This window comes from Caenorhabditis remanei, chromosome II, assembly GCF_010183535.1.
Source record: "Caenorhabditis remanei strain PX506 chromosome II, whole genome shotgun sequence".
Classification (NCBI taxonomy): domain Eukaryota; kingdom Metazoa; phylum Nematoda; class Chromadorea; order Rhabditida; family Rhabditidae; genus Caenorhabditis; species Caenorhabditis remanei.
The window spans coordinates 7,476,513-7,488,909 of NC_071329.1; the positions used below are offsets into that span (position 1 = coordinate 7,476,513).

Below are 12,397 nucleotides of genomic sequence, written 5' to 3' on the forward strand. Positions count from 1 at the left end.
GGAGGGAAGAAAAATAAAATCGATAGCTTATCATATCACACGGCCTCGATTCTGTGAAAAGAATAAAGAAGGAAGAAGTCAAATGGGGGAAGAAGAAGAAGACGAGGAAAAAGGATTGTAGACGAGGGAGGAAATGATCGATGAGTGATCGGAGAGAAGGAGAGAATCTCTTTTTAGAAGATGAAGTAGAAGAATGTTCGATAAAAAAGAGTGAATTGGGGACACACTTAACACTGATATACAATAAGTTTTCACCCACACAGTTGCAAGTTTTGTTACATCCGTTTTCTGATAGGCCAATGTCATGATATCTATGAGGAGGGGAGAGGTGAGAAAAGGCAAAGAGGGGGGGGGGGGGGAATAGAATGTGAAAAAGGAAAGGTTCGTTAAAAGAAGGGCGAGCAGAGATTCCAAAATCATGGTTTCAGAAATAGAATTTCTCGTATTGGAACTGATACGAACCGAGATTTTCTAAATTTTGATCATTCGACTGATGACTCTGGGGAGAATGAAGGCTAGCCTATTCAGAATATAGAAAAATAACGGGTGGTTCTTATTCTGATTACTCGGATTCGAGTTAGCATATCTGAGAAGAACAATGCTTGACGAAAAAAAACTTTTTAAATGTTATTATTATTTGGCTTCAATGGAACAAATGGGTTTGGTGCAACCATTGGGTTTGGTGCAACCAGACTATTTGGGGTCAGTAGGAGATTTGGATCGGAATTTCTGACCGGAGTAACTCCCTCAGGATTGAAGCTAGAAGGCTGAAACTTGGCTATATATTATCTTTCTTGCGGTGTCCGAGATTCTCTTTCCGACCAACATCTTTACAATGCCGCCACCGTAATCCTCTTTTGATCTACAGTAACCCGATGACGTCATAAAGCAAAATAATGTATCAAAAAGGAAAAAGAAAACAAACATTTCCAGATTTCAAATCAAAAGATATAAAATGTAACGATGTTTCTTTTTTGTTTTTGAAAATATTTCTGTCGGGCGAACAGATTACCATGAAAATGATTATAGATCTCTCTGGAATCTAATAGTAAGAAAAACAGAAAAAGCAATAGAAAACTCATAATTTCTAGAAACGCACTCATAAATTACTAAACCCGAGACAACCTTCTAACCAACCTAAATGACACACAAATCTGTTTGAATGCATAGTAAAATTGAGTGAAATTGAGTCGTCTCAGTGTCTGTCTCCTATCCATTTCTCAATTCCCGAATGACCTTTTCGATGGAATGAACAAATGAAAAAACATGAAGAAAAGAATGTGAAATAGTACAAGAGAAGGTATGTGGCAGATGGCCGAATCCGATAGAAATGAATGCTTGTCACTCGATCGTTTGTCTGTTTTTTTTTGTTGAGTCGGTTCGTTTTTCGGTTAACCCATAACCTATTTTCCGTAGGGAACATTCGATGATGTGTTTAATTGCGCTCTGTTGCACTTTTAGAATTGGGAGAATGTGAACGGAGCAGCGGGAATTTATAGAGACTGGTGTGTTCTGGCATTCTCTCGAATTTCAAATAACAGTTATTCCTAAGTTTAAATCTTTGAAACCTTTAAAAACACAGTAAAAAACATAAAATATTTATTGGAAAATCTATTCTAAAATCTTGGCAACTATCTAACAAAAATAAATTAATTTCAAAGACTTCTTCTCTCATGAAGCTCTCCAGGGCTCTTCCTTCCCAGTTGTCACAAAGAGATTTGCTGAAATTTCAGAAAATAAACTTTTCAAGACAAATGAATGAAATAAACTCACAAATGCAAGCATACATCTGCTCAGATTTACTAAATAATTGTTTTTCCTCGGCACACGAGTAGAAACTTTTGAAGAACTCATCCTCTGGAGGCAGATAAACGTCACACTTCAGTTTCCTTGTACAGTGATTTCTTCCAGGATACAAACATTCGAAAACACATTCCGCTTGACGAGCTGCTTTTTTATTCATAAATTGGCGTGTTTCGTCTGAAAATTGAACAATGAGATGAGTTGTCTCCTTTCATCAACCTACCGAAATCTCCAATTTTGTCTTCTATCGTAGATATCATAATATCTCGGAATTCTTCCATACTCCGCCTACTCAAAACATTCATTTTCTGAGATGTACATCCTCTAAATCCATACATACTTGCATATGAACACTGCTTGATTCGATTGAAATCAGGAATGAATTGCTTCATGCAAGAAACGAATTTACAAGTGGGAAAGATTTTCTGAAAAAGAGTTTTGATCGATGACTTCGTTTCAAAATATGGATCTGAAAATATGAACTAGAAAACTAATAGGAAAACCTACCTCACATTTCGTGAAACATTTATCAACTGGTTCACTTCCAGCTCCTCTTTTCATGAGACACTTTTCGTATGGTTGACATAAACATTGTTTGATGGCCTCACCACTAATAAAAGAAGGAATGAGAATTCCGAATAAAATTAGCAATCTCATCTTTGAAAAACTTTTGAAAATCAAATGGAACAAATCGAATTGAAAGGTTCTCCGCTAATTCGTGCCTCCCTTAAATCGTGTTTCATCACAAAGTTCAGCCTGGGCGGGGACACCCCCACAACAACAGACAAAACAGGTCGTCAATCAGATCTACGTAACGAAATGGGAAACAAAAAGTTGAAAATGTGGAAGTGCCTCCTCCGAGTGACCAATCTTGGTTATGGTATTCACACGGTAATTTAGCACTCCATTTCAGTTTAGCGTGGTTAATGACAGCTGATTGGCAATGGTGGAGACACAAACAGCCAGTACTCACGCATTGGGGGGAGAGTCGAACTATTGACCTTCAGAACAGCAGACGGCTGTGTTAGCCACTAGACTACGGGTTCAACAATTGCTGATGACTCGTGTTGGCATACATATTTCTCTGTTGTGGAGAGAGAAGGAGGGGGAGAAACTTGTCAAAAAATTCGTGTTTTTGAGCTGAAATGTCAAAAAATAAGTTTTATTATCTAGAAAAATATGAGAATTCTAGAGAATCTTGTTGATGGCCTAGATTTCCCTCTTTGGTTTTCTAGGCCACCACCCTACACGACATGCCGAATGGGGATTGTCCTATTCAAAATAGTCTGAACAATTGTTTTGAAAACTTTGGATAAAAGTGCGAAAGTGGGCACACGTGGATTGGCTAGTGACAACAGAAACTCTAATTGATCTTCCAATTAGTTTTTGTTTTCATTTTGGTTTTTCTGGTCGGGTTGGTAAGGAAATCGGTCAGAAAAACTGGTATACTGAAAATTGTTCTCAATGGAGCGTAGTTACTGTAGCTATGATTAGGTATTATAGGTTCTGAATACCTGAAACGTCGCTCTACTGAAACTTTAAACGTACAATGGCTGTGTTAAGCTCCAAGATGCCATTTTTTCTTCTTTTTTGCTTTTTTCTTCATTTTTTCAATAACTTTGATTTAATCCAAAACACAAAAAATTTGTGAAATACAAAGATCGTTATGTTATTTTGATTCCCACCCAGGAACCCATCAATTCTATTTTTTGTTCCTTTTTCTTCCATTTTCATCTCATTTTTCCCGTTTCGATCAGCTGTCATTCCCCAGATTTTTGATGCCATAATATGTGTAATTGGTACCGTTTCCCTTACATTTAGTTCCCTGTCTGGTCTCGATTCAAGATCAAATATTCAGGCGAAACGAGGCAAACTTTCTCCTCGTTTCGTTCGCGATCATCATCATAAAATCACACTTTTTTACGACTTCCTCGCTTTCCCATCTCCTCATTATCACCTTTTCCCTCTTCTTTTGTCGACTTTGGAATCATTTCAGAATCAGCAAAATTTGATAATTTCAGACTTTTCAGGATTTTATTGAGTGTTCGAGACAGGTCAGAGTCCATTTGACACTGTAAACAGAATATGTTGTCATGTAACACGGACAGCTGACCGAGGAAGTTCACATGAAACGTACTGAAATAAACTTTTTAATCTTTTCTTATTTTTCAGACTGATTTAGACTTTTCAGATGTTAGACTTAGAATAACATTAACTTTTGGTGGCTACCATAAACAAAAAGTTTTCAGACAGTATCCCTACGTTGTCTCCAAACTGTAACAAAGAGAATCCAGTTATTGAAAATCGGCAATTTCGTTAGTCATTCATGATAAGTTATCATTATTAACTGGAAGCACATGGGAAACTCGGAAATGATGTCAACCAATTAGGAATATTTTACTGATATGCAGAAGAAGATATTGAAATATTGGGTAACTTGGGAAAAGAGATAGCGACCTATAAGTTTTTTAGATTTCTTGAAGTTTAATGGTATCGTGGACCACATTTACAGTCAATGAGTAAACGGTTCAGTGGACATCGGGATTTCCAGGAGCACAGGTGGAAGTTTGGATCAAAAAGCAGGGATTGAGTTCAGCATATAGACTTCTTGGATCTTATGTCCAACTAATGATAACTAAATGATAATGGCTGATGACGATATTCAAATTTCTCCGGTTTCAAAACCAATTAAGTTTCAAGACAAATAACTTTCAGTGGTTGCTTCTCGGCTCAATTGTCGCAGAATATCTCTGAATCCAGAATCTGTTGAAACACATTCAAAGACTTATTTTCAAATCATATGAATTCCACATGAAAACTCTTTCAGAAGGTTTTCGAATCCTAACAAAACTTGTGCTTTTCTGACAGAATGAGTTTGACATGACAAATGTATCAAGAACTCTGATGTTCTCTTTTGGTTTCTTGGTTTCTTATTTTGGGTAAACACATTCTGCACGTTTTCTCCAATCAACAACTTTTCGATATGAATGGAACTACATCAGTGATGCTACAAACTCGTAATACCTATATTACTGAAATCAGGCTACGTCCAAACACAAAATACTTTCACCTCTTCGAAACAAAAGGCACCGCTCTCTACATAAGCACGCCTTTTTCGCGCCTTAACCCAATTGTCTTATCAATAGATAAGAATTGAAATGATGCTCTCGTTGCTCTCAATCTGATAAGAAATTTCTCTCAACAATCAGAATTGTTTCAAATGCACTTCACCCGTCGCGCAGTTTCTCCAAGAGCGTCATTTGTGTTCGATCCACGAGTTAATTCTATTAACTCTCATCTATCAAGACGTCCAAGAATATCAGAGTGTCCGGAGGAAGAAGAAGAAGAAGGAGGAGAGGAAATCTTCGTGTTTGGAAGTGAAGAGATGAGACAGACCATTCTAGAAGATATACCAGCTATTATTCTGGAAGAGGAAGAAGAGGATAATGACAGTATGGGTTAGTTTATTTATTTATTTTGGTTTGATCTGAAGCTATGAATGTCTGGAAACTCACAAATACAGTATGTTGAATAAATGGACATTGTAGAAAACTAAAAATGCAAACGATTTGAATCTAATTTATTGTCCATCACCAAATTTCCTAGATCTTTCACCTGAATTATCCACTCGAATCTAATAGGTTACTGTATGTGCATCAATTCATCTCGTGTTCCTTCTTTTCACATTATTCCTTTTGAATTAATAATCTTATCTAAGCAGTCTTCCCAGTTTCTATATCATCAAAACCTCTCCACATCCTCGTATGACCTTCCTTCATCTTCTCAACTATTACCTGCGTGCAGGTCATTTTCATCAAAAAATCTGATTGTTTGATCTACTTTTCGATATCAATATTTGCTCTTCAAAAACGGACGATGGAACGAGATGTACAGTGCAAAAGTCAACAGTGTCACTGCATTAAGTGGTGATCTGGGAAAGAGAGATGCCGTTTGTTGATGATATATTGATTGTTCTATGACTCCAACCAGATTTATATTATTATTTACAACTGTGTCGTCTTCTAGAATCTATTTTCCTGTTCGTCAACTTCCTCATCATCTGCTAGACTTTTGAGTGCGATTTGTCATATTTTCTGTCGTCTCACTTTACACCGATATATTCCCACGTGTCATGACGCATCATGTCCCCTTCTTTTGGATTTCTTTTTCCACACCGCTCTAGCTTTTTCTCCGTTTCCATCACCCCTTCCCTCTTGCTTCATTTTTCTTTCACACTCTAGCAGTCTGCGCGTATCTCCATTGCTCAGTCTATCTCTTTAGAGTCGATAGTCGTCCTTTGGCCCAAAAGTTTTGGTTCCATTCTGCCACTTTTTCATTTTTTCCTCTATGAGTTGATTTGATCTAGTTATTTTCGAAGTCAGTGAACATCCAAGGGTCAGGGGAAAAAACGAGAATCTATTTTTTCGAATTTCGAAAAAGAAGATATTTCGAGTACATCAGCACGGAATATGCACTCAACTTGAAGAGAGAGGAGCACATTTTGTGATGGCTCATTTCTCAAATTTCGAAACGACTTTTGAACTAGAGATGTTAGAGATAGTCGCAATGAAAAGTCGTACTAGTTGTCTTATCGAAACTACCATTTGTTTATGTTACTGTTTACTACTAGTCACTTCCGCTGAATCGCATCTACTCTGATAAGCGATTATACCAGTAGGCGTTCCTTTTTAATCTGTGGAAAAGCGGTCTTTTTCATTCTTTTTTGAATTTCTTGATATTTTGATTTCAACCTAATCTCTCAACCTTTTTCTCCTCACTGTCAGTTATCACGTAACCCATTTATTAATCGGCAAGCAACACGTGTGATAATTCGGGTAATAATGAGTCGTCTCAACTATTTCTTTCCCTCGATTCTAAATTATTTCGTGTGTCTGACTCTGACATGCTACGTTTCGCCACCGCCGCACTTTCAAAAGGTATACTATTGAGAAATTGAAGAAAAACAGGTTTTATCTTTTTTATCTTTCGTTTTTTCGGTCAAAGTCCTATCAAATCGTGCGAAATTATATTTTTTTCATTGACTGGAAATTAAAAAGACTAGGAAATCTTGCAATTTTTCTTCTTTCATTTCTTTTTTAATGATCAGTTTAATGAATAGTCAACAATTGATAAGAAGAAAGTAGGTTCCTCGTTGTAGGTTCTTTGTACGTGCGTTTTTGAAACTCGTTTATCGCTGTCGTTGACTTTATCTCGATCTTACTTACTTTTAGTGTAAACTAACTTGCCTTTAAATTCAATCGCAGTGAGATGTATAGCAGATGTTCGCGTGATGCAAGTATTCTTGAGAATTATATTTTTCGTTGCTTACTTTTTTCGTTCTGCTCATAAGGAATGTTTTCAATGACTATCGAACATCTTTGAATTTAGCTCGATTGATTATGCGAGTCTTTTCCTATTTTTTCAAAACAAATTCAACCTTTCAAAATTGATTTTGATGATTTTGATGTCTAAATTTCCAAAAATATAAAATTTGAATGAAGAAAACGCTTTGAGTGTTTGCAGACGACACTTGTTGTATACCGTAGTATCTCTCCATTGAAATTGCATTTTTGCAAAAAAAATTTTGCGAAACTCTTTCTTTCTTCTTCCAAATAGCTATTTATTAGTTTTCCTTTTTCAGTGATGTCGGTGGCGCGACCCGTCCGCGTTCACTTCGCGGTCGACGTCGAAAACTTGCTCGCGCATCAGTCGGTGTACGTCGTTGGATCGTCGGATGTGCTCGGCACTTGGGAAGCCAAACGGGCGATGCCGCTCGTCCAAGACCCCGAAAGAACGTAAGTTGTATATTTGTACTCTACTATAAACAAAAATTGTATTTCAGCATGCGTTGGAAGGGATCAATCATGAGCGAATACGATCAGCTCAAATTCCGTTATTTTATCGGATACAATTTGATGTCCGATTCAGGAGAGAAGCTTATCGTTGGTAAGTTGTTCGCTGTGTTTTTTAAAAATAAATTACCTTTTATTCCAGATAAATGGGAAGCTTTCCTTCATCCTCGCTCAACTCTCTGCTCTGCCGAAAGCCGTAATGGCGAGTGTCGTGTCGATCGTGTCGACTTATTCGGATACTATGCTGGACGGAAATGTGTTTCTGATGGTTGGCTTCAACACCCCGATGAAAATCAAATTCTTCTGAGACTTCATGGAAATGCTTTGAAGTTCTATAAAACTGCGAAGGAGCGCAAGAATTGTCGCGTTAAAATGACGCCATTGGATGTTCGTTTCAAAGCGGTAAGTATTGTAACAAAAGCTTCGTTGCATAAACATTTTTGAAGTCAGTATAAACAATTTTGACCAGATTTTTCAGCCTCCAAGTGGACACATCAGCTTCAGTTACGGAGAAGACGAGGAAGACGAAGATGATGATCAAACGGCCCCATCTAACAAGTGTACTCATTCGGTTACTCATGTCGCTGTTCTCTCGGATCCTCGTCCAAAGTTCTACGATCAAGAAGAAACTGGAGTCGTCTTCAACAACAATAAAGACTATCTGGTGTTCAGAACTCACTGTTTGGCTGCCGAATTTCTAGCCTTCTACATTGAAATATTCTCGGAAGAAAGAAAACGCATTGGTGCTTGTTACGCACTTCCTTCTGCTCTTCAAGACGCTTCCGGTATAATTCACTTGCCATTTATCAACTCTTCTGGTCGTCCCATTGGACAAGTTTCCATTGAATACTTATGTGTTCGTGCTTTGAAAGGATTCGAGGAACCACAACTTATGGATCAAACTTTCTGTCGTCATTGGAAGAAGAGAAACAATGCGTTGGAAGTTGGTCACCGTGGTGCTGGTAACTCATACACCAAGTTCGCAATGGCAAGAGAGAATACAGTTCATTCGTTGAACACTGCCGCAAAGAATGGAGCAGATTATGTAGAGTTTGATGTCCAATTGACAAAGGATCGTATCGCAGTCATCTATCACGATTTCCACGTGTTGGTATCAGTCGCAAGAAGAGATGGGCACGCACTCCCGCCACCAATGACTCGCGCTCAATTGGATTCATCAAATCTCGATTTCCATGAACTTCCTGTTAAGGATTTGAAGCTTTCCCAACTTAAACTGTTGATGTTGGATCATTTGAGTTTCCCACAGAAGAAAGAAAACGTGAAGAAATTAGTGGAGACTGGCGAGGAGGAAGAAGACTTCAAACCGTTCCCAACACTTGTTGAAGCTCTCACGAAAGTTGATCCGGACGTAGGATTCAATGTTGAAGTCAAGTATCCGATGATGCAGAATGTAAGATTTTGCAAATCGATTTGTAGTCTTCATTCTACAAATCCACTTTTCTACATGCATACAACAAGCGTGTGAAAACAAATGGATTTGTGGCAAGCTTACTTATGACAAACTTTAAAAAATTATCTTCTTTCTTTGTTAATTTCGTTTTTTTTTTCAGAACGGAGAACACGAATGCGATCACTACTTCGAGCGCAATCTCTTCGTTGACATTATTCTCGCTGATGTTTTGAAACACGCCGCAAACCGAAGAATCATGTTCAGCAGTTTCGATCCGGATATCTGCTCAATGGTTGCCTCAAAACAAAATAAATATCCAGTGTTGTTCCTTTGTGTCGGTGAAACTCAGAGATACACTCCGTTCCAAGACCAGAGAACGAGTACGTCGATGACGGCCGTGAATTTCGCTGTTGGAGCTGATCTTCTAGTAAGAATTCTAGAAAACCAGCTATATTTAACACTAATTTGTTTTTTCAGGGTGTCAATTTCAATTCGGAAGACTTGCTCAAAGATCCAATGCCAGTCAAAAAAGCCAACGAATTTGGGATGGTTACTTTCGTTTGGGGAGAAGATCTCGACAAGAAAGAAAACATTAATTATTTCAAAAAGGAGCTCGGAGTCGATGGAGTTATCTACGATCGAATCGGAGAGGAGGAACGTCGCCGAAATGTGTTCATTGTCGAAAGAGAACAGAAGCGCGCGTTGCTCAGTTGCTCTGGAGCAAGCACTCCGCAAAGAGCTCCATCTCCATCGCCGGTTTCTTCGGAGAATAACAATTCGCCACCATTGAGTGCGAAGTTGACTCGAAATACTCAATCTGATTCAGCCCTGTTGGAGGAAAACGAAGATGACGTGGAGGTAGTACTTATTCCGATGAAGTCCCTAACTACACTTATTTTTCAGGGCTTGACTGACAAGTTGACAATTACCGGTTTCCAATCTGCACCCATGGTCTCTACGCAGTAATCCCGTTACAAATATGCTAAACAAAAATTCATGATAATATCAATTCGCTTCTTTTTTTTCATTCGCTTCTTTTATTTTTCATTCGCTTCTTTTCATCCTCATACTCTTCTCTTTTGATATCCTTGAATTTAGTACGCATTCTCATTCATCTCATTTTCTATGAACGTAATATTATTGCCTTTTTTCCGAATGATGAGCTTTGATGTCCTTTTGAACTAATTTTGTAGACTAGGAAGTCATGAACAAAGTTCTATGATCTTCAATGTTTGAGACAATTGGTCCCGATAAAAATGTGATTTATGCAATAAAAAATTATAAATCAACACGAGAAGTGAAGAAACATTCAACTAGAACTAGAGACATATTTGAATTCACTGGAATATTATTGAAAACTGTCACCGAAACTACAACGAAAAGCTCTAGAAAAAAATATAATTTAGAAAAGAAAAAGTTAGAAATTATCGATCAATATTGTTGCATAGATGAGAGTCGAGTCGTTTATGCTCTTCCAATAGCCTTGAGAAGGTCGGCAGAAGTTTTGTACGGCTGGACGATAGTCTCGTCAATGGTGGCTCCGCGGATCTGAAATTTCATTCATCAACTTTTGATTTGCTTATTTGAAAACTTACAGTTTGAGCTGGTGTATTGTGATAAATGTCAGTGTAAAGAGCCTCTGGTGGGAGAACTCCATCGGATGTGGCAATCTTGAGCGCCTCGTCGACTTCTTTACGAACTTCCTTATCGATAGCCTTGAGCTCTTCTTCGGTAGCCAATGAAGAGGTGATGATGCGATCCTTGAATCCGGTGATTGGATCTCTGGTCTTACGAACCTCTTGAATCTCTTCACGAGAACGGTAGCTGGTTCCTGGATCAGACATAGAGTGACCGTGGTATCTGTAGGTGGCCATTTCCATCATAAGTGGTCCCTTGCCACTGTCACAGTACTCCTTTGCCCACTTGGTGGCTTCGCGGACAGCAAGAATGTCCATTCCGTCGACCCAGATTCCGGGAACGTAGTCTCCTCTGGTGTAATACTCGGTGGAAGCAGAAGCACGCTCAACAGGGGTTCCCATTCCAAATCCGTTGTTTTCACAGACGAACAGAACTGGCAAATCCCAGAGTTTAGCCATGTTGGTAGCTTCGAAAAGCTGTCCTTGATTGGCGGCACCGTCTCCGTACAAAGTGACACAGACATTCTTTTGCTCACTGAAAACTAGATATTACCATTGAATTCATTTAGAAGCATTTTTACCTACCGGTATTTCATGGCCAAAGCAACTCCAGCTCCGAGTGGTTGTTGAGCTCCGACAATTCCGTTTCCTCCGTAGAAGTTCTTGGTGTACATGTGCATGGATCCTCCCTTTCCGTGCACGTTTCCAGCAATTCTTCCTGTCAACTCAGCGAGCACTTCAGTCACTGTTGCTCCGAGAAGCCAAGTCCATCCGTGACAACGGTATGCAGTGATGACAGCGTCTCCTTCAGTCATAGCAGCTTTCATTCCAACGGCGCAAGCCTCTTGTCCAGAGTACAAATGACAGAATCCACGAATCTTCTTCTCTTTGTACAAGTTTCCGGCAGCAGATTCCATACGACGAATGACCTGCATGTCACGGTAGTACTTGAGAGCATCCTCCTTATTCAAGGTGACGGAGGTATTCGGTCCGCTGTCAAGTTTGTGGAGTTTGCATGGTTTCGTGTGGAACGACACCTCAGTGCTGCTTGCAAGACGAACTTGCTGCGTGCGGAGTCCTCCGGCTGTAAGCGATTGAATTTGTCTCGCGAACAGAGCCATTGTTGTCGACCAAATACGTTCCAGTTGTACCAAGCTACTGAAAAATGGCATTGTTAAAAACAAAACAGAAAAAATAAAAATCAAGGATGGGGATTGATGGAAATTATTATTATGAGTTCGATCCGAAAAGAACCAAGACATGTCACAAATCACATAAGCAACACGACATTTTCTCGAATAGAAAACCTACAGAAACTTTGTCATTTGAAGAAGCAAAATGCTAAAAAGTGTGGAATAGTATGTTCGGAATCAGAAAATTAGAAAAATAATAGAGGTAATCAAATTGGTTTGTAGAAACCAATAATCAATGAGAAAGAACAAGGAAAATAATAATAAAGAATGCGGATAAAATTTTATTGACATTTGATAGAAAGAAGGGTAAGATACTCGTGATTAAACGTGTGTTGATTGTAAACTGGCAAGAACACCGAAAAAGTTTGAATAAATTATAAAATTGAATTGCAGGAAAACATGAAAACCGTTTTGTTACATTAATGCTTTTTGTTTTCCGCAAATCAATTATGGAGGAGACGCATGCATGTAAAAAAAACTCAAACCGAAAGAAAATGACCC

At 38.6% G+C, this 12,397-nt stretch overlaps 4 protein-coding genes across 4 annotated transcripts; 2 read left to right on the forward strand and 2 right to left on the reverse strand.

The window, feature by feature from the left end:
* Positions 1–1,671: 1,671 nt before the first annotated feature.
* GCK72_005111 (uncharacterized protein) lies at positions 1,672–2,460 on the reverse strand (the record flags this gene model as incomplete). Its single annotated transcript, XM_003117424.2, has 4 exons — positions 1,672–1,721; positions 1,774–1,980; positions 2,027–2,228; positions 2,311–2,460. The coding sequence occupies 4 exons, from the start codon at positions 2,458–2,460 to the stop codon at positions 1,672–1,674; spliced, it is 609 nt and encodes a 202-aa protein (XP_003117472.2).
* Positions 2,461–5,023: 2,563 nt separating this feature from the next.
* Positions 5,024–5,266, forward strand: GCK72_005112 (uncharacterized protein; the record flags this gene model as incomplete). The annotated part of the gene is made up of 1 exon (XM_053725036.1): positions 5,024–5,266. The coding sequence occupies one exon, from the start codon at positions 5,024–5,026 to the stop codon at positions 5,264–5,266; it is 243 nt and encodes an 80-aa protein (XP_053589230.1).
* A 2,180-nt stretch (positions 5,267–7,446) lies between these two features.
* GCK72_005113 (uncharacterized protein) lies at positions 7,447–10,032 on the forward strand (the record flags this gene model as incomplete). The annotated part of the gene is made up of 7 exons (XM_003117270.2): positions 7,447–7,598; positions 7,646–7,749; positions 7,798–8,057; positions 8,134–9,066; positions 9,227–9,493; positions 9,544–9,924; positions 9,970–10,032. 7 exons carry the CDS (start codon positions 7,447–7,449, stop codon positions 10,030–10,032), a joined length of 2,160 nt encoding a protein of 719 aa, XP_003117318.2.
* A 498-nt stretch (positions 10,033–10,530) lies between these two features.
* On the reverse strand, positions 10,531–11,875 carry GCK72_005114 (uncharacterized protein; the record flags this gene model as incomplete). The annotated part of the gene is made up of 3 exons (XM_003116718.2): positions 10,531–10,614; positions 10,662–11,238; positions 11,289–11,875. 3 exons carry the CDS (start codon positions 11,873–11,875, stop codon positions 10,531–10,533), a joined length of 1,248 nt encoding a protein of 415 aa, XP_003116766.2.
* Between the last annotated feature and the right edge of the window lie 522 nt (positions 11,876–12,397).